At 53.1% G+C, this 19,251-nt stretch overlaps 1 protein-coding gene across 6 annotated transcripts in view; it reads left to right on the forward strand.

Moving 5' to 3' along the window:
• The window catches only part of CCT6B (chaperonin containing TCP1 subunit 6B), a 277,630-nt gene that overhangs the window by 163,110 nt on the left and 95,269 nt on the right, over positions 1 to 19,251 (forward strand). For 4 of the 6 annotated variants that reach the window (XM_084985135.1, XM_084985138.1, XM_084985133.1 and 1 more), the window contains one exon: positions 12,596 to 12,690. In XM_084985135.1, the coding sequence (XP_084841261.1) occupies positions 12,596 to 12,671 (76 nt within the window). In that variant the 3' untranslated portion in view covers positions 12,672 to 12,690. Of the gene's footprint in view, positions 1 to 1,771; positions 1,882 to 4,059; positions 4,219 to 12,595; positions 12,691 to 19,251 lie in introns of those variants that run through there. The other 2 variants (XM_084985139.1, XM_084985137.1) reach the window with 2 other exon arrangements.

Raw genomic sequence — 19,251 nt, forward strand, 5'->3', positions numbered from 1 at the left:
GTCTTCACAATCGCTGTGCTCAAGCATTCTTTCATGCGCTGCAAAGTGTATCATTTCATTATAATCTTTCCTCCCATGTATTTCTCCTTTATGTTATAAAATTATGTAAGGAAGTAGTAGACGTTATAGTCTCTGAATTACATTTCATTTCAAGAGGGCAGCCCCAAAATGTTTGTTACGAAAAGGGATGGTGAGGAGTTCCCGTCGTGGCGCAGTGGTTAACGAATCCGACTAGGAATCGTGAGGTTGCGGGTTCCGTCCCTGCTCTATGCTCAGTGGGTTAAGGATCCAGCGTTGCCGTGAGCTGTGGTGTAGGTTTCAGATGCGGCTCAGATCTGGCGTTGCTGTGGCTCTGGCGTAGGCTGGCGGCTACAACTCCGATTCGACCACTAGCCTGGGAACCTCCATATGCCAAGGGAGCAGCCCCAGAAATGGCAAAAAGCCAAAAAAAAAAAAAAAAAGAAAAGGGATGATGAGAAACCTGAGAGTAGCCCAGCTGGAAGAGCTCCTGGTGGGGCCCATCACCGTGTGGTCGGGCCTGGGCCAGGTGGCAGTTCTGGGGCTGCTGGGGGGCCAGGGTGTTGCTTTAGGTCCTCCTCCCCTCTCCTGCATCTCCCCTGCTGTGTGTGTGTGTGTGTGTGTGTGTGTGTGTGTGTGTGTGTGTGTACGTGTACATGTGACTGTCATGCATGGACTATCTGGGGCATGTGCCCCAAGGTGAGCCGTGTTGCTTGTGTTCCTGATGGCAGGAACGTGTCTGTGTGTGGCGTGTGGCCCTGTGAAGACACACGCCGCCCCTGTGACACATCTGCTTCTGGAGGTCCCTGTGGGAGCCAGGCTGTCAGCAGCCTCAGTCCTTCAAACAAGAGGGAAACATTTGTTCAAGTTCAGGGGGAGCCTGCCTCACAGCCTTCCTGGTCTTGGCCTGAGAAGTGACAGCCATTCCAGCTAAGGGGAGGCCTCCCGCCTTGCCTGCTCCTGCCAGCCGCCCTTCCCCAGGCCACCTGGCCCAGGTCCCCGTTCCTGTCACACCCCTCCGCTCCCCACCTCCTCTCAGAATAAGCCCTTTAGCCAGAAGGGGGATCACCAGGGCTCCTGGCTTAGCTGAGCTGAACCAGGAGGCTCCACCCCCACCACATCTGGACCTCAGGTGCCCCCCATGGGCCTTCCTTTCCCCACCTGCACAACCAGGTTCTCCTCCCGCACTCCCGTTTCTCAGCTACAACAGTTCTTTCAACCTGAAATCTTCCTCCCACATCCTTCTCCCCTCCTGTGGGCTCCCAGGCTGGGCTCCCCGCAGCGTTGGGAGCGAATTAATTAGAGAGTTAATAAAGGGCTTCCGGAGGTATATTGCTTCTTTCCCCCACCCCAGGGCAGCCCCAACCCCGCCAATGCATCTCTGGAGCTGTGTTTGTGTTTGCAGCGGAACGTGGCTCCTCATATAGGAGGCTAATGTCCTAGAACGGCAGTGCTGGCCTTCTGGGAGCACAGGGCCCTCGTTATCCCACAGCCAATTAGCTGGTGGCTCTGGGGTGATGGCTTTAGGGGATATGGTGGGGCTGACAGCCTCACTGCTCCTCAGTTTTGAATCTCCAAATAGTTAAGAGTCCGTCTTGGGAGTTGGGAGAGCAGGGAGCCGGGGCTGAGCTGGGAAGAGCTGGGAATATTAATGCGTGTGTGTGTGTGCGTGCGCGTGCGTTTAGGGGCGGGCTATGGGATGGGAGAGATTTACACAATTGCCTGTGTATGATGAACTTGAGTTCCTTCTCAGGCCTGGGAGGGCTCATGGCCTTGTCCATGGCCCATCATTTGGGGTTGGATGAGCAGAAGTCACAGAGGGACTCCTTCCCTGAGTCTGCCAGTTCCAGGGCCTTCCAGTCGGTAAGCTGGTACCTTGTCCTAATCAGGAGATCTCCCCCCCCAGCCCCCTCCTCTCCAGAGAGTGGGGATCCCGGCTGTGCTGCTGTGGGCTGTGGGGCCTGGGGCTGGTAGTCTGGGGGTGAGGGAGCGGTTTGAGGTGATGGAGATAACGGCTGGATCACCTGAGGCTGGTGCTATAGGCTGCTTGGAGCTGATGCCCTGATCCTCTTCCCACTCTGCCTATTTCAATCTGAAATAGCCTCTCTTGTTCACCCCTCAGAGGTGGCAGGATAGAATTCCAGGGGAAGGCTCCTCCTGCTTCCAGAAGCCCAGAGGCTGGGAAGGCCTTTCATCTAATCATTTGGCCCATACTGAAGGACACACACTTCTATGAAAAAATTATTCGTGGTTGAAATTGCAGTTAACTGGGCATCCTGTGTTTTTATTTCTAAACCTGGCAAGCCCAGAAGGCCACCTGGTCTGTTGAATGTGGGCAGACCAGGGCACTGGGCTTTGCCCTTGAGTGTGGCCGGGTGTGCTCCTGAGTGTTCTCTCCGTAACTGGGCACCATGATGACAGGGTGGGAGGGCGAGGAAGACCGTGGGTTTTAAGGCTTGGGTCTGACAGCCGGCCAGCACTCTCTTCTGCTCCCTGTGCCTCCCATGAGCTCTGAGGTCCGGGCTGAAGAGCTCTCTCGAGTCCCACAGCTTTCAAGCCCAGGCGGTCTCCATTCTTGGGAGGATTGAGTCCTCAAGCCGGGCTCAGGTATCTGCATGGTGGACAAGCTGTGAGATGACTCCAAGGCTCAGCTGGGACAGGGAAGGGCCGATCTGGTCCCTTTCACTGAGGAGGGCGTGGAGGCCAGGCCACACCATGAGCCATAGCTTCCAAACTGGACATGACCTTGTTCCTGCTGCCTCATCCCCAGGGTGAGCCGCTGGAAAAGTGCCATGCAGAACCGAACACAGGTGGTTTTAACAGGACTTCTTTGTGCCGTCCCAGGCCCTTCTGCTGGCATTAGGGCCAGAAGGAGTCATTATTGGTGTGGAAAGTTGAGGCATCTGGGTCTGTGGGGCCAGGGCTTTGCAAAAGCACAGACCCTTCATCTCACCATGGCCTCCTCTCCCCAGCCTGGATTCGCTGCTCGTGTGAGCCCCTTTGTCATTGCCTGGCCTGATTGGCTTCCACCACATGGGTCTTTCCCACTGGCCCTTTATACCACTGGCCTTTCTGCCAGGCCCTTTCTCATCTTTAAATCCTGAGCATAGCATGGCAGGGCTCAACTGTGCACCCCCAGTGCCTAGTGCACTGCATATGGTAGATGCTCAGTCAGTAGCTGCTGCCTGCGGGGGTGGGTGGATGGATGGAGGAAAGGACGCTGGAATTAGGTTCTGGCTTCAGCTTGACCACTAACAGGCTCCGAGGCTTAGGACAAGTCACGTCGCCTCTTCTGGCCCCCATGGTCTACTCCCTCAAGCTGTTAACACAGATGAAATGAGAGTACAAAGATGACTCTTTGGCCCTAAGTCTCAGGGTGTTTTTTCCCTTTCACCTAACTGCATGTAACCCCAGGAGAACTTGTGGCCACATCTTGGGTGTGCCTTGTCTTCCAAAGAAGGTGGGGTCCAGAGAGTCTGCCCCGCAGTCACAATGACCACCCGTCCACAGAAGTTCCCAGTCTGTGCCTTCAGCCCCAGCTTCTCTCCTAAGCTATTCTAAGGCCTGTCCATCCATTACCTGCAATTCAACTTGACAGAATCCAAACTCTGCATCCTCTTCTCCAAACGCCCTCGGTCTTCCTTCTCAATGCATGGCCCCATCAGAAACCCAGGGGTCGCATTTTCCACTCAGCCTCCACCGTGTACAATCACCAAGTCCCGTTGACTGCACTTCCTCATCTTTTCTCATGTGCCATGGCCTCTGCTCCATCGCCCGACCTTGGTCACAGCCTCCCATCTGTGGTATTAACTCCTCCAGACTCATTTCTGAAATGCATGTCTGATCCCATCACTTCCTCATTTAGAATTTTTCGGTGTGTCTCTCTCTTTTTAAGGGTCAAGTCCAAACCCTTTCACTGTGGCTTATGTGCGCCCTGGTGTGTTCTGGCCCCTGCCTCCCTCTCCAGCTTCAGCTTTCAACCTCTCCACCCACTTCAGACTCCTGACTCCACTGTTCTGAATGACCTGCTTGCCATCTTAGGGATTTGCAGTCCGCTCTCCCACCACTGGACCTTTGCACTTACTGCTCCCGGCCTCTTTATTTGGCTCACCAATTCAAACTTCGGGTCTCTGATTTCCGGCAGCTTTCCCTGACTGCCTGAAGCCCCACCCGCAAGACTTGATTAGGTGCTCCCTCTGGGTGAGTCTAACACCATGCTCTCACCGTGATCTTATCTTGTCTCACGTTACAAACACCCATCACAGTGCGTGTTCACATCCCGTGTCTTTCCCAACAAACTGTGTGAGTTCCTTGAAGAGACTGTGCCTGATTCATCTTTGTGTCCTCAAGCATCTGTGCCAGACACAAAATAGGCAGAGGCAGTTGTGCGTTGGAATCCAGACTTTGGCTGAGCACCATCCAGTACTGTAGCTACTTGCCACACATGGCCATTGAGTGCTTGCAGTGTTGAGTGTCCACTCTGAGAAGCGCTGTGAGTCTAAAAATCCACGCTGGATTTCCAAAGCTCATGAAAATGAGAGTGTTGTCGCTAACACTTTTCTATATTGATTATATGTTAAACTGATAGTATTTTGGATATATTGGGTTAAGTAAAGTATCTTATTGAAATTAATCCCACTATTTACTTTTACTCTGTAGAATGGGGTTCTTAGAAAATGTAAAATTACGCACACAGCTCACATTATACTTGCTCTGGACAGCACTGCCCTGAGCTAGATCCCTAGGTTCAAGTCCCCACTCTGTTACTCATGGGTCATACAGCCTTGGGCACGATGCTTAGATGGTCTGTGCCTCAGTTTTCACATCTGTCGAGTGAGGATAGTCTGAGAATCCTCTGCACAGGGTTGTTATAAATACTAAACGAGTTAACTTGTGTTTTGTAGATAGGAAGCCCAATATAAATATTAACCATCATTCTGATTAGTTACTCAATTAATATTTGTTGAATAAAGCATTGAATTTCTGAATCTTAACCTCCTTACCTCCACCCCGTTCCTGCAGCAGCTACAGCTTATCTGCCGTTCCGTATTTATTCAGCAAATATTTATTGAGAAACCGCAATGAGTCAGGCACCGTGATCGACACTGCAGGCGAGGAAGAACATTTAATCGATCAATTAATTAATTCAGTGAATCTTCGTGGAGCATATCTTTTGTGCCAGGTGCTGGCTGGGCTCTGGGGCACACAGAGGCCAGATTCTGCCTCTGGGGTTCTCAGGCACGTGGAGGAGATAGATCTTGGCAAGGTCATGGCTGCCCTGTGGGCTGTGTGCTGGGACTGTGAGGGAGATGACGGGGCTGGGGGAGCGTCAGGAACTGCTTCCTGGAGGGAGCGACTGCCTGATGCATGCGCGGGGTCTGGCCAGGCAGGGGGAGGCCACGCCTGGGAAAGGAGAGACATTTCCTCCATCATCCATCAGATGCTGAGCAGAGGGAAGCAGGGTCACAAAACTTAACCTGAAATGCGCAGCCACATCAATATCAGTCGAGGCGGCTGTTCCTAAGTGGACAAGCCAGCTGGTTGATTGAATTTTTCACTCATCATTGGAATGTGGAGCAGGAGCTAGAAAACACAGCTCTCCAGCCAGGAGCCTCGGCATCCCTGGGCTTGAGTTTGGGCCCCCAGATGACTGTGCCCCCCAGTTCCCCTAAGTCCTGGAGCCAGGTTCCTCTGCCGTTTAGTACACAGCTGGTAAGTTAAAAGCAGTTTAACGATAATTCCACCTCTGCAATGAAGACTTCCAGAGACTGTTAATGAATTTAAATGCTGGGGATTTCCTCTGATGCCTCATTGCATACGCTTCTCACATGAAGATGCTAATGAGGGATCTGTCGGACAGAGGTGCTAGAGCTGGACCTACCAGGGACCAGGCCCAGGCGGGGTTGCAGGCTGGTCAGATGTTTGTTCTCATTTCTTATCAGTGCTTAATCAGTGAACTCTCCAAACAGGTTAACTGGCCTCAGCTTCCCTGGGAACTGAGACTCAGGGGCTGGGGCTGGGGCTGGGTCAGCAGGGGCTGGGTCGGCTGGCTCACCCGAGTCCTCTCTAACCAGAAGGCTAATGGGCACAGGCCTTATTATGCTCACAGGGAAGTCACTGCAGGACATGAAGGCCTGAGACTCCGTTGAGAGCTGTGCCTTCCTCAGGGACTGAGAGGGCCTGCGGCCGAAGCTCAGGACACAGGTCCGTCTTCTCTGGAGGCCCCCATCTTGAAGGGAAGCCCAGATTGCCCTCTGTTCCGTCACTTGGGAAGGAGAGGGGGTGGGAGAGAGAAGGATCCGGTGAAGGAGGGCAGGAAGGATGCGAGAGAGATGTTCCCCTGGCACTGAGTGGCAGCGGCCAGGGTGACACTGGGCGCTGCCCTTGGGGACAGCATGAGAGGTAGCAGGCCCACCATCCCCATGGGGATGCGAGGCTGGAACCAAAGGTGATTTCTCCACCCCCACTGCCCACCTTTTGCGCAGAAGCCAGAAGGAAAAGAGAGAGAGAGAGAGGCAAGAGACTAAGGTCGTGGGATGGCAGAGAGGTTGAGAATGTCGGCTTCCGGTGCCAGACAGCCTGGCTCGGATCCCTCCTGTCCCTACTGCTTACGAGCTGTGTGACCTTGGGCCACATGTGACCTAAGGGCTCTGTGCCTCAGTCTCTATATTTGCAAAATGGGTCTAGTAATAGCACTTGCCTTATTTCAGTTTTATTTGTCCCTTATAGTTCAATAAAGGTGAAAAAAATGGAAGAAAAGTACAGGATGAAATGAGTTCATGTTTGCTCAGTAACCAGCATGCCGAAAGCACTTAGTACCTTAGAATTATTCCTGTTAGTTGCCAATGTGGCTGAAATCCTCTCTGGCCAATTTTCAGGTTCTGCTTCTAGAGAAGAGACTGGGGGGAGAGATGCTGAGGAGCAGAGGCCCTGCCAGGAAGTGCTGGGGAAGGGGCTGTGACACTGCAGCCTCCTCCCTGCCCACTCCCCACACAGCAGCTGCCAGCTTCCCTGGAAGCCACTTCCTTTGGCTTCCTGCAAATCCACTGACAATTTTGTAAATTTGCTTAAGGATTAAATTAATAAGCTGCTCTTTCTTGGCTCCCACAGCTGTATAGCCCGGTGCGCCTGTGCTCCGGGAAACGCCTTCGGAGGCAGTGGCTGGAGGAAGTGAAGCCGCTTCAGGGCTTACCTCCTCCTCAGGGGTGTCCCCAGGATTGACCTCTGTCCTTCCTTCTGCGTATACACTGCTCTCCCAGCACTGACGTGTGCAAGGGTGACAGAGGGCAGGGGACCCTCTCGCTGTGTGAGTCCATCTCTGCGGATTTTGTCTTCCTCCCTCAGACTAGGTTCTTGACCTCAGGCCCTGCCTCCCCCATCAGACTGGAAACTCCTCCGGTGTCTCCCCATCAGACTGCACTTCTCAGATGGGAGCCTCCCATTCCTCCCAACAGGTAGCTTTAGGGCCCCAACCCGCTGCTCACCTGCCAGGTTCTGAGTGGAGATGAAGCTGAGGGGGCAGAGGAAGGAGGCCTAGACAGGCAGGGCTCCTAGACCATCTTGTTCTGGAAATTCCAGCTAGATTCCACAGATGAGAAGGATCTTAGGGGTTGCAGGTAGGTGTGTTCTATTCATGCTGCCCTGTCTCTGCTCCCAGGGGGGACACGGGGTGACACCGTTGTGTGAAACGGGGTGTAGGCGGGCTCCCAGGGTGACAGGTGCCCATGTGTGGAGGGGTGTTGCTTGGGGGACAGGGACGTTGATGGCCTTGACGGCTCACCTCCCTGGTACCACCAGGGCCTGGGCTCCCTCACGGCCCTTCGTTTCCCCTCTGCCTCGCCCACACCAGCCTCTCCCGGCCTGGCCGAGGGGCCTTCCTGGTGGCTGAGCTCTGTGAGCTGGGGATGGAGCCGAGGTGCCAGTGTTCCGGGGGCTGGAGAAGCAGACCCTCCTCCTCTCCGTCCCCAGCCCCAGGCTGAGGCCGCAGCTGCGGGCTCCCCCAGGACCCTTCCATCTCTGCTGTCTCTACCTCCCGCTCCTTCTGCCTCTTGCCACCACATGAGCCTCCTGCAGCGTAATTGGAGCCGGAGGAGCGCCGTATCCATCCTTTGATTAAGGGTCAGCGGGTTAACTGGTTGCCGGTTCAGCACGCGGGCGGGGCTGGGGGCCACCTGATCGCTCTCCTCCTCCAGCCGGTGGCTCTGCCAGGAGAACAGCAATGAGATGAGGTTGTCTGGAGGCTCAGGGAAGAGAGGACATGGGGCCTTGAGCCCGTCCATTAGTTACCAAGTCTCCTGTGCCTTACACTGGGGCGCCACAGCTAGGGCACCTCAGCTCCTCCCAGAGAAGCTCGAGCTCTGGAAAACTCACGGGTCTAGCCTTTCTGCAGAAGTTCTGTTGGTGAGCATCTGTGCTGTGCTTACATGCTTCCAGAGATGCGGAGCTCATTCCCTATCCACACAGCTCATTTGTTTCAAAGTGGGACATTTCTGTTTATTAAAAGTTCTTTCTTAAACCAGAATCTGTCTTGATAACATCTACTGCCTGGCCTATTTCTGGTCTTTGGAGACGCAGAATAAAGCATGCTTCTTTTCTGTGACTGGCCTGCAAGTATTTTAAGGCAGAAGTGCTTCTTCCCTTCTGGAAAGGCCCTCTCTTCTCTTTGCTGTCCAGACACCACACCTTGCCTGTGGCTCACCTGTGGATGCTCCCACGAGCTTTGGAGTCAAAAGACCTTCGTCCCTGCTCTGCCACATAGCAAGGTGGTGCTCTTGGGCGTAGCATTTCACATCTCTGAGACTCAGCTTTCAGATCCATAAAATGGGGACAGATCAAGTGAGCATGGGTATGAAGTGTCTCGCACATCGCCTGCCCAGAGCAGGTCTTCAAGGCTCCGTGGTCTCTTCCTCTCCCTGATCCAGAAGGTCTCCTCCTCTGATGCCAGCCTCCCTGTGACACAGAGCACAGCTGGAAGGCACCTGGTACCCCTCTCCTGCTCTGTCCCAGCCAGGCTTCCCTCTTTCTCTCCTCTCCCCACCACTAGCAATGGAGGAGACCCTGTGCTGGGGTCTAAACATGGTCCTGGTGGCAAGAGAAGTTCTCCTTGACATTGAACTCCCTCCTGCTGCTGAAGCTGAGCATCTGTTTTCTCTGGCCGAGGCCTCCTGGAGAGAGTGCTCCCAGGATTGCTGGCTGCCTTTGCCTCCCCACCCTCGGCTCCTTCTCCACCCTGAGGAGTCCCTGGCCACCCCCTGCTTTCGACAGGGCGCACACTGAGGCATGCTTTCAAGACTTGCTGTTTTCAGAGGAGGATTTAATTACCCCTGGAGACACAGGCGCGTGGCACCCTCTGTTTATGTTCTGCCTTCAGTAATTGTATCTGTGGCGAACTATGCAGTCTTGTGGAAAAATACAAGTCCGGTGATGGAAAAGAGATGCTTGGAAGGTCTCTGCTGCCTCCCAGCCTGTGTCCAGGAGCTACGTGTTCGAGTCAGTGGCGGCAGCCGGGGGAGGGCTTTGGCCTGGTTTTCAAAGCACTTCTCACTCAGCTTCCATCTTCCACTGTCAGTGTGCCCCCCACCCCCAGCAGACCCTTAGTGGAAGATTGTTTAATGGTCACAAACCCGTCCTGTCCCTGCAAGTACACCCTTCACTGCAACTCCCTAGAGGAGTCTGTGTCCTCAAGCCAGGCTGACCTGTGATTGCCTTGACCTACAGGATGTAGCAGAAAAGGTGACTGCCTTCTGGGGCCTAGGCCCCAAGAGGCTTGGGGCTTTTTCCTTGGCTATCTTGGGGTACTGTCCTGAGGTGTCGTGCAGGGAAGCCGGTCCAGCTACTGAAGGATGGGAAGTCACGAGGGGGAGAACAGAGTCTCCCCAGCCAAGAGCCAGGACCACCTGCCCGATGCTTGGGTGAGGCCAGCTTTGACCCTCCAGGTCAGCAGACCAGCTGAACATAGCTGCATGAGAGAGACTCGGCTATACCTCAGGGGAACCCCTGGCGTGCCTACAGCACCAGGAGAAAGAAGAAGCAACACTGTTGCTGTTTCCAGACACTTTGGGGTGGTTTGTCATGGAGCAATAGTACTGGAAACAGAGCCCGGGAAGCAGCGAAGCTTAGGGAACTGACGGGGAAGGGAAGCCAGGCAGGGTGTGTAATGCAGGCTTGTCTTTGCGGGTGGTTTGGCCTCAGTCTCCCGGGGGTCTTCGGAGACACTCTGTCCAGTGTCCCTCAGATCGGTCCCACGTAGCAGAGAGAAAGCCGCGGAGTTTCTCCCCATCTGCTGTGGGTTATCTCTGAGCTGTTAACTCTCCGGCACTTTGAGCCTGCCCCACACATGGGCTGGCACCCCTAGGGGACAGAGAACTCCCACAGGCTGCTGTAGCTTTGGAAGCAGTTGGCATGTTCATCCGGATGTGACCTCCGCGATCGACTGAGGGGATGTGGGTGGGGTGTGACCCCAGATGCTTCAGCGATCAGTATTTACTGAGCACCCGATCCTTCTAGGCTCTGGGGACACAGTGCTGGACAGGACAAGTTCATCTGCCCTCTGGTGGCTCACAGCCTGGGGAAAGAGACAAATGAGAACAGAAATTCTCCATGGGGACAGTGCTGTCCCTTAGGGAGAATCTTGGGATTAAGGACCACAGTTACCACAGGGGAGGCCACTGGCTTTTAATGGGAAGGGCCAGCATTTCCTAAAAGGCTTGCAAACCATACAGGATTATCCTGCATAACGAAGAATCACCTCGTGTCCTGCATGACTTTCACATGTCCTGGTTGACATTTAAGTAGTTGAAAATCTGTTTGTAATTATTAGAGCCTGCAACCTAACTCAGTTTTCTATATAAAATGAAGCGTTTGTGTCATGGATTTAATATACACTGAATTTTCCAGGAATACAACTACTGTGTAAATTGAAGGAAGATTGTAGTTTGTTCTGTTGAAAACATTACCCAGAGTTATTCATCATTTTGGGGAAATCACGTTTCCGATGGCAACGCTCTTTGTGGTATTTGAGTCGCAGACACAAGCCCTGAGGGTCAGGTTGCATTTGAGTCTGCAGCCCTCGTGCTGATCCAGCGTGTGGGTACAAGCTTCTGACTTCTTCCTTGAGTCTTCTGGTGTAGTTGAACCTGAACATTTACATATTGAAATACATATTTTATTAGAAATGATCTTTATTTTACTTTCATATTAGAGTTAAGGCATTATGTTGATTTATTTTCAAATGATGTGTCTAGGTAGGTTATACTGTCTATGAATTTCATTTCAGGATTGTAGAGGAGCCGTTGCAAACTATTTGTTATAAGAGGGGGTGTGTGTGATAGGGCTGAGAACCAAAGGAGCATTTCCAGCCAACGGTACTGGGAACACGGGGCTTTGGGCAACCAAAGGAGAGACTTTCGGTGGCGGTGGGGCCCTGGGGAAGGCAGGGGTCAGGGAGGACTTCACAGGGAAGGTGACATGTCAGCGTGGCCCAAAGGATGAATCCACAGCGCTCGCTAAAATGGTTCTGAAGGGCTGATGGGCAGGAGCTGAGTGAACTCTCGGTACATGTCGACTGCATGAATGAATATTTATGTTGTTTCGCAAATGAGCAAATTGCACATTGAAGCTTGGAGAGGTTAAATGACTCCCCAGGATCCTAAGCTCCGAAGTCAGCGAGCTTATCACACATTCAGTGAGCAAACCTTTCGTACCACCTACTGCATATCGAGGGCATATACGCCCTGCCAGTCGACGTCTGTTTACTGAGCACCTACCAGGTGTCGATACTGGGGCCACAAGACAGAGTAAGACCAACCTTCTCCTTGTGGGGGAGACAGAAAATCAACGCGTAAACCAGATTGCTCAGCCGTGGCTCTACTGACATCTTGGACTAGATAATTCTTTGTTGAGGGGAAGCTGCCATGTGCATTCGAGGATGTTTAGCAGGGAAGAGGGAAGAGAGCTTCCTCCATTATCACCATTGCCATTATCATTGTCGTCATCATCTCTTCTGATTACATAACACTTTCACATGCGAGCACTGCTTTTTACATATATTGACTCATTTAATCCACTCACCCTCTAAGGCAGCTGTGATTACTTCCTTCATTCTACAGATGGAGAAACAGACACAGAGGAAGCAGCACAAGCAGAGTTCTCAAACTTGGCACGTTTTAGAGGCTGAATGACAGTCAGCCCGTATGCAGGGTCTCGGGGGCTCTGGATGCCGGGGATGGGGTGTGTGTGTGTGTGTGTGTGTATGTGTATGTGTGCGCACACTGCACTCCTCCTCCTCTGGGAGGGTGGGCAGCTGAGAGCTCTCAGCTGAGTCCTTTGCTAGGAATTGCATTCAGCTGGAGAGAGCTGTCTGGTCCAGTCAAGGTAAAGCCTCATGCCTGGGGGAAGACAACCCACAGCCATGACAACAGGTCGATGCAGGGCTATAAGGCTTGACCTCCCTACGTGGAATGACTCAGAGGGACCACCCGGCTCCAGGGCTCCGTCGTGATGGGCTGAGGCCTCTGTTACCTCTGCACCTCAGCTCACTGTTTCCCTTCTCCATCCTGCTTGCTTCCTTTCTCCACAGGCAGGATCCTGAGAGCACCCCCCCAGGAAACCTTCTGTGCACTGCTTTCCACCTCAGAGGCTTTCCAGGAACCTGATCCACAGCATCATGGTCAGGTACTGGTTTATTTATTTCTGGTTGCAACAGGAAGCCCCTGGAGCGTTTAAGCATGGGTAGAGTGTGACCTGAATTACATTCTAGAAAGCCTGCTGTGGCCGCTGTGCGAAGGAACAAGGGGGGCAGAGAGAAGGCCAGCCGGGGACAGATGTAAGAGTGCAGGTGAGAGACTAGTGTTGGGCGGTAGCAGTGCGGGTGGTGATAAACAGTCAGTTTCCGGATGTGTTTACTTAGGAGGTGGAGCCAATAAACCCACTGTCCCATGTGATGGAAAGAAGAATCAAGGGTAGCTGGGTATCTGAGCCACTGGAGGATGGCGGTGCTACTTCCTGAGATATGGAAGGCTTATAGGGAAAAGGAGTGGATTTGTAGGGGAATCAGTGGTTCTTCTTGGACCAGTTGAGTCTGAGGTGCCTCAGATATTCAAGGAAAGATGTGGACTAGGCAGTTGGGTGAGTCTCAGGTCAAAGGAATGGTCAGAGGTGGAGAATCAGCTCATCGATGGTCTCTGCCGTGTGAGTACACGAGACCCCTGAAGAGAAAGGGTTCAGACACAGCATAAGGGGGTTGGGGCACCCCAAGACTTAGGGCCCAGGCAGAGGAGAAGCCTGGAAAGGAGACTCAGAAGTGGTCCTGAAGGAGGAAGAAGAAAGCACGAGAAGCAGTTCTTTCAAAAGGAGGGAGTGATCAACTCGATGCGGACTCCCGAGAGATGACACATGGCGAGGACAGAGACGTGACCATGGACTTCTACTAGGTGTGGGGGATTGGTGACCTTGATCACAGCCGTTTGAGTGGGCAGGTGGTGATGAATCTGAGGGAGGGGGTGAAGAGGTGGAGAGTGGACATGTACAATTCTTTGGAGGAGTTTTTCCATGAAGGCAAGTGAGAGAAACAGGGCAACAGCCGGAGGGGATGTGAGGGTCCATAGAGGCAATTTGTTTTTTGGTCTTTTCAGGGCCATACCTGTGGCATTTGGAGGTTCCCAGGCCAGGGATCCAAAAGAAGCTGCAGCTGCCAGCCTACGCCATGGACACAGCAACTTGGGATCTGAGCCATGTCTGCGACCTATACCGTAGCCCATGGCAAGGCCAGATCCTTAACCCACGGAGTGAGGCCAGGGATCCAACCCGTGTTCTCAAGGATGCTGGTCGGCTTCATTAACCACTGAGCCATGACAGGAACTCCCTATGGAGGCATTTTTAAGATGCACTATATTAAGGCATGTTGGTGTGGTGACAATGTTTCTGCAGAGCAAGGAGTGATGATGGTGCAGGAGAGAAAGGCGGCAATGACAGGGACAAAGCCCTAGCGTTGGCAAGAGGGGGTACAGATGACTCATTGGGAGAGGTTGGGGGTAGATGGAACTCATGGTGTGTTATTACGAGAAGGAGGACAGAGTAGGTGGTCGAGAGGCAGGTAGGGAAGGGGGAGTTGGGAGGGGGAAGACAAGGCAGATTTCTTTTTTCTGATTCTATGTTTTCCCTATGAAATTTGAAACAAGATCATCAGGTGAGAGTAGAGGAATGAGAGACGTCTTAGGGATTCGAGAAGAGAAGGTGACCAGTGGTTGTCTCAGAGAGTGGGGAGTGAATTTCCCAGGGAGCTGGCGCAGGGTTCCTGGGCCGTTTTCAGAGCCCATCAGTAGGAAGGGACGTCCAGTCATCACGAGTGCCTGATTTTCCTCAGCGGCTTTCCGCTGTTCAGGCCTGGCACAAAGTGGGTGGAAAGCTGGGTTCAACCAGCATCAGGGACTTGCCAGGCAAGGCGACAAAAGCAAAGAAAGACAAGGGTGTTGGGAGCACTTGGCTGGAGCGCTGACCCGTGGCATCCAGGCTGGTTAAGGGAGTCAGTGTCTAGGGTGATGGATTTGGGAAAGTGAAAGGGGTCTCAGTGAGGTCGGTGCTGCTAGGATGCGGGTACTGTAGTGGGTGCGCTGGGAGGAGAGGTGACAGGCAGGCGGAGTATTTTCAAAGATGGTTACAATCTAGATTTCAAGGGAGGTGCAAGTATGAGGACATAGGGCTTGGAGAATGAGCATAAGGTGGGATGGAGGCAGAGTTCACTGGTGTGAAGATCAAGACGAGCAGAGGGGGAGTTCCCCAGCCGCTTAGTGGTTAAGGATCGGGCATTGTCACTGCTGTGGCTCAGGTCACTGCTGTTGTGTGGGTTTGATCCCTGGCCCAGAAGCTTCCTCATGCCATGGGGGTGGGAAAAAAAAGAGCGAACTGAGAGGCCAGCAGACGAGACCCTCTTCGTGGGTGCTGACTGCTGACAGGAGTTTGATGGAGGAGACGGTGAGGTGAGTGCGCAGCTCATCAGCGGGTGAGGGCTGTCCGTGCATGATTGCAGCAGGCAGGGAGGCGGGCGGTGGGTGTCTGAGGCCTGCCGTGCCCTTCAAAGAGGTTAAAGGAAGAAGCCAGGGAAGTTGCTGGGATGTAAGCTAAGTGCTCCTTAGGAGCAAGGCGTGTGAAAGAAAATAGATACCAATTGAAAGGGCTGTGGGAGACCCTGTATTCTCACAGGGGTCCATTCGTCGATCAAGAAGACGAAGGGACCCATCAGAGAAAGTCAGGGGCCTGGGTGCATTTGCTAGTGACCAATGGGGGCAGCAGAGGGCTTGGAGGAGGGGCCTGGGGCTCCCGGAAGGGGTGGGAGATTGGGTCCGCCTAGGGGATGTGCAGGACAGTATGGGGATACGCCCTGGGGCCAAGCTGGGACAGACTGCGTGGGCAGGGGGCAGACAGGTGGGATGGGGGAGGGGAGAGAATGAGACCTGTGTGGGGGTTGGTTCTAGAGGCCCAGAGGGCTGTTCTGTCCAAGAATAGGGCATTTGGGAATCTGGGGGAATGGGTGGGGGTCTCCCTGGGGATAGCCCTGATTTAGGGTGGCTTGTGGGAGGGGTCCTTGGAGAGCTGTGACAGCTGGAGCTGCATTCTTTCTCTCCTCCCTCTACCTGACACTGCGTTTTCTCCAGGAACACTGATGCCACTGCAGCCCTTGGGAGGGGCCGTGGCCTTTGCTCTCTCTCACTCGCCACCTCTCTGCCTGCGGTGGGGTCTGTTTCCTCCTTGCTTGCGGGCTTCAGGCCCCTAAGCTTTACTTGAGTCTGACAGCGGTGCGGTGGGATGCTCTCTCAGCTGGTCACTTCCTCCTGACCCGGCTCTGCCCACCATCATGGCTGGAGGAGGGTGGAAGCCTGACTCATGGAGGGGCGTGACTTGTATCGGGCGACACAGCCCCCCCACCCCCCTGCCGCATACCCACCCTGGACTCAGGGGCTGTTCCATCCTCCAGTCCACCTCCCTGCTCAGTGGCCGAGAGCCCCAAGAGCATGGGGGCTGCACAGCACCCTGGCCTGGGTTTTAATCTCAGTGCTGCTGCTGGCCCTGTCAGTGCTGCCCTCGTGTGCCTGGGCAGGAATCGTGACTCCAGGGTCCATTGCTGGACACCTCACTGCAGCTCCAGAAGTTGAGCTCTATTTGTGCCCAAGTCACAAATGAGGACACTGAGGCTCAGAGGGGTGAACTGAACTTTCTGAGGCTACATGAGTCGTGCGAGAGAGTCATGTTTGAAGACAGGCTTTCCTGACTCCAAATCCAGTGCTCTTTCTGCTGTCTGGGGCCTTGGTTCCCCCGTCCGGTCAGTGGAGGGGTCTGAACTGTTAATCTAGGACTTTCCCCCCGGTCTAGATCTTAGGGTACCTGGGGAGAGTGGGCATATTTAGGAGCAGAGCTTGTCATGGGGACAGGAGTGGGGGGCATGAAAGGACAGGAGAAGCTTTCAAGTGGGGTCCCCCTTTCTCACATTCAAGTCTTGATGTTTTTTTCAAATGAGTTTATTTCTCCTGTCTCAGAGCTACCCTGACAGGCTCAAAAGAAACTGTTCATCCTGTAACTTTAAACTTGGTCTTATAACCAGACCACACCATCTGCAGCATATTATGAATTAATTAAAAATAAACCTGTAATTATCTTGTTAATAGAGCAATTATATCACATTGTAATTTTTGTGGTAAAGCATTAAATTGTGAAATGTTAAGTTTTAATGTATACCATATTTTTTTTGTAAGCCAAATGTGGCAAAGTCTCATTGTTTGAACTCGAGGGGAGCCTCACACAATGGAGTGGCCCCTGAGGGGTCCTGTGGTCACAGGATCTTTCCGGGATCGCTGTCAGAACATCAGGCAGAGAAGGAGGCAGGTTCTGTATTTATTTCCCAGCGTTGTTCTCTTTAACTATTTTTTCCTTATAAAGATCTGGCCTTCACTCGAGCCTGAAATTCCACAGGCTGTCAAAAAACTTGCAAAATCAAAGCAGAAGGAAGTAAGAAAACAGGACAGAAGCCCTGGCTCCTCAGTTTCTTTAGAGGGCCTCAGGCAAGGGTCTGAGGACAGGGTGGTGGGGATGTGTGGTCGGTCAGCGGGACCCCTAGACTTGTAGGGTGGGGCGTCGGTGTGTGAGCATGTGGGGTGCACCCAGATGGAAATGGGCAGGACCGTGGGGAGGACATGGGGCAACCACCGGGTATGCAGGTGGTCAGCACCCAGAACAATCCCGGGAGCTTCCTGGAGAAAGTCACATTCTTTGAGTAGCCTTGTTGCCTAGCGGGCTAAGGGTCCAGTGTTGTCACTGCCATGGCTCTGGTTACAGCTATAGCACGGGGTTGATCCCTGAACCGGGAACTTCTACATGCCTTGGGTATAGCCAAAAAAAGGTAGTATTCTTTCTCCAAGCTGCTCCAGCATCAAACACAGGTATGTTCAAGCCCCTGCCTTATTCTCTTCAGCCACGTGGCACCCATGTCCCATCTCATCTCCTCCTGGAAGGCATCCTTCCCCAGGAAGAATTGGTTAGCACTGCTTTCCCCTCTCCCAACCCCTGTTCCCCAAGACACAGATGACCTTATGAAAAAATAAGCTTCATGTGAAGGCCATGACCCTAGGCTGGCAGAGCTGGAAGGGACCTAGCTACCACCTCGCCACAGCCCCCCTGTGCCCATTTTATAGATCAGGACACCGAGGCTCGGGGTGGATGAGTGACTGTCTATCTGATGTCTCCCCGGTGCTCCATGTTTTCAGTGTCTTTGCGGAGCTGGTAGGATGAGGACAGGATGGCGGGGTGGAGGGCAGGAACCTGGGGGCTCTCGCATTTTCTGGAGTTCTGGGTTTCCAGTAGCAAAGCGTGTGGAGAGCTGGCTGCTGTACCCCGACCCCCAAATCTGTTTCCTGTGTTCCGCTGTGCTGCAGGCCAGCCCTCGGGAAAACTGAACTAGTGCAGTGAGATGAAGTGGCCTCAGGGAGCATCATTACCCCACTCATTACTGCCCCCATCTCCCCACCACACTTTATTTTCAGAGGAGGAAACTGGAACCAGAGAAGGGCAGTGACTTGTCCGAGATCACACAGCAGGCCCCCAGGAATCCCAGACTTTACTCAATGCGATTTCTGTCTCCATCAGCACTGTACCAGCACCACCTGCCCAGCTGCCTCTCTAGTCTCTGCCTCCCTGTCCACACAGCTGCTTGGCCTCCCATCCACCTACATCAACTCCTCTCTTGTCTTTTGGACAAAAAGTGGCTCCCTAGGTACCATTCAAGCGCCAGGGACATATGATAAAATCCACTATATGGCATTTCACAGTTATTTTTATTTTTTAGGGCTGCATTCACAGCATATGAAGGTTCCCAGGCTGGGGGTCCAATCCGAGTTGCAGCTTCTGGCCTATGTCACAGACACAGCAATGCCAGATCTGAGCTGAGTCTGCGTCTACCCCACAGCTCACGGCAACACAGGGTCCTTATCCCACTGAGTGGGGCCGGGGATCGAACCCGCATCCTCGTGGATACTAGTTGGTTTCCTTATTGCTGAGCCACAATGGGAACTCCCAGCCATATTCTCAGCTAGCTTCTTGTAACCATGCTGTGCGGCAAGTACTGTCATTGTCTCTGTTTAACGAACCAGAGAACGCAGGGCAGCCTTGAGACCTCCCCTCAGAGCAGTTTTGGAACTGGAGGAGGGGTAGGGGTCTGGCTCTGGAACTGGACGACCTGGATTTGAGACCAGGCTCTGCCATGGCCTGGCCGTGTGTGACCCTGGGCCAGTTGCTTACCTTCCTGCAAAGACCTACCTGTGAAGGGGAGATGGTAACTGTTACTGTGCCGTAAAATGACTTGCTTCATTTCTAGTGTGTAGAGAAAACCTCAATAACATTAACTCTCATCAATATGATTATTTTGAAGCCTTTTCTACCTGCCCTCCTGCCTGGGTGGCATTTTCTATTCCTGGTAGGGGGATTCATTTGTATCCGTTCTCCTCTTCAAGTCCTGGTTTGTGCAAATGTGAGAGGGGCAGTGGGAGGCACCTCCTTGTGCTTCATGTTGGACCAGCTTCTACCACCTCCTGTTAGAACAGAGAAATTCACGTTCTCTGAGTCTCAGTTTCTTCATCTGTGAACTGGGGAGAGGGCTCACAGAGCCGCTGTAGGGATCAAATGAGTGTACAATGAGTATCCATGTTAGTCACTATTAATAATATTTATGGTGTGATTATTGACCGGCAG

The sequence above is a fragment of the Sus scrofa genome, chromosome 12, assembly GCF_054392235.1.
Source record: "Sus scrofa isolate SSC_HxYL_T2T_F1_AM1 chromosome 12, Sscrofa_HxYL_maternal_Yorkshire_Landrace_v2.0, whole genome shotgun sequence".
In the NCBI taxonomy this organism is placed as follows: Eukaryota; Metazoa; Chordata; class Mammalia; order Artiodactyla; family Suidae; genus Sus; species Sus scrofa.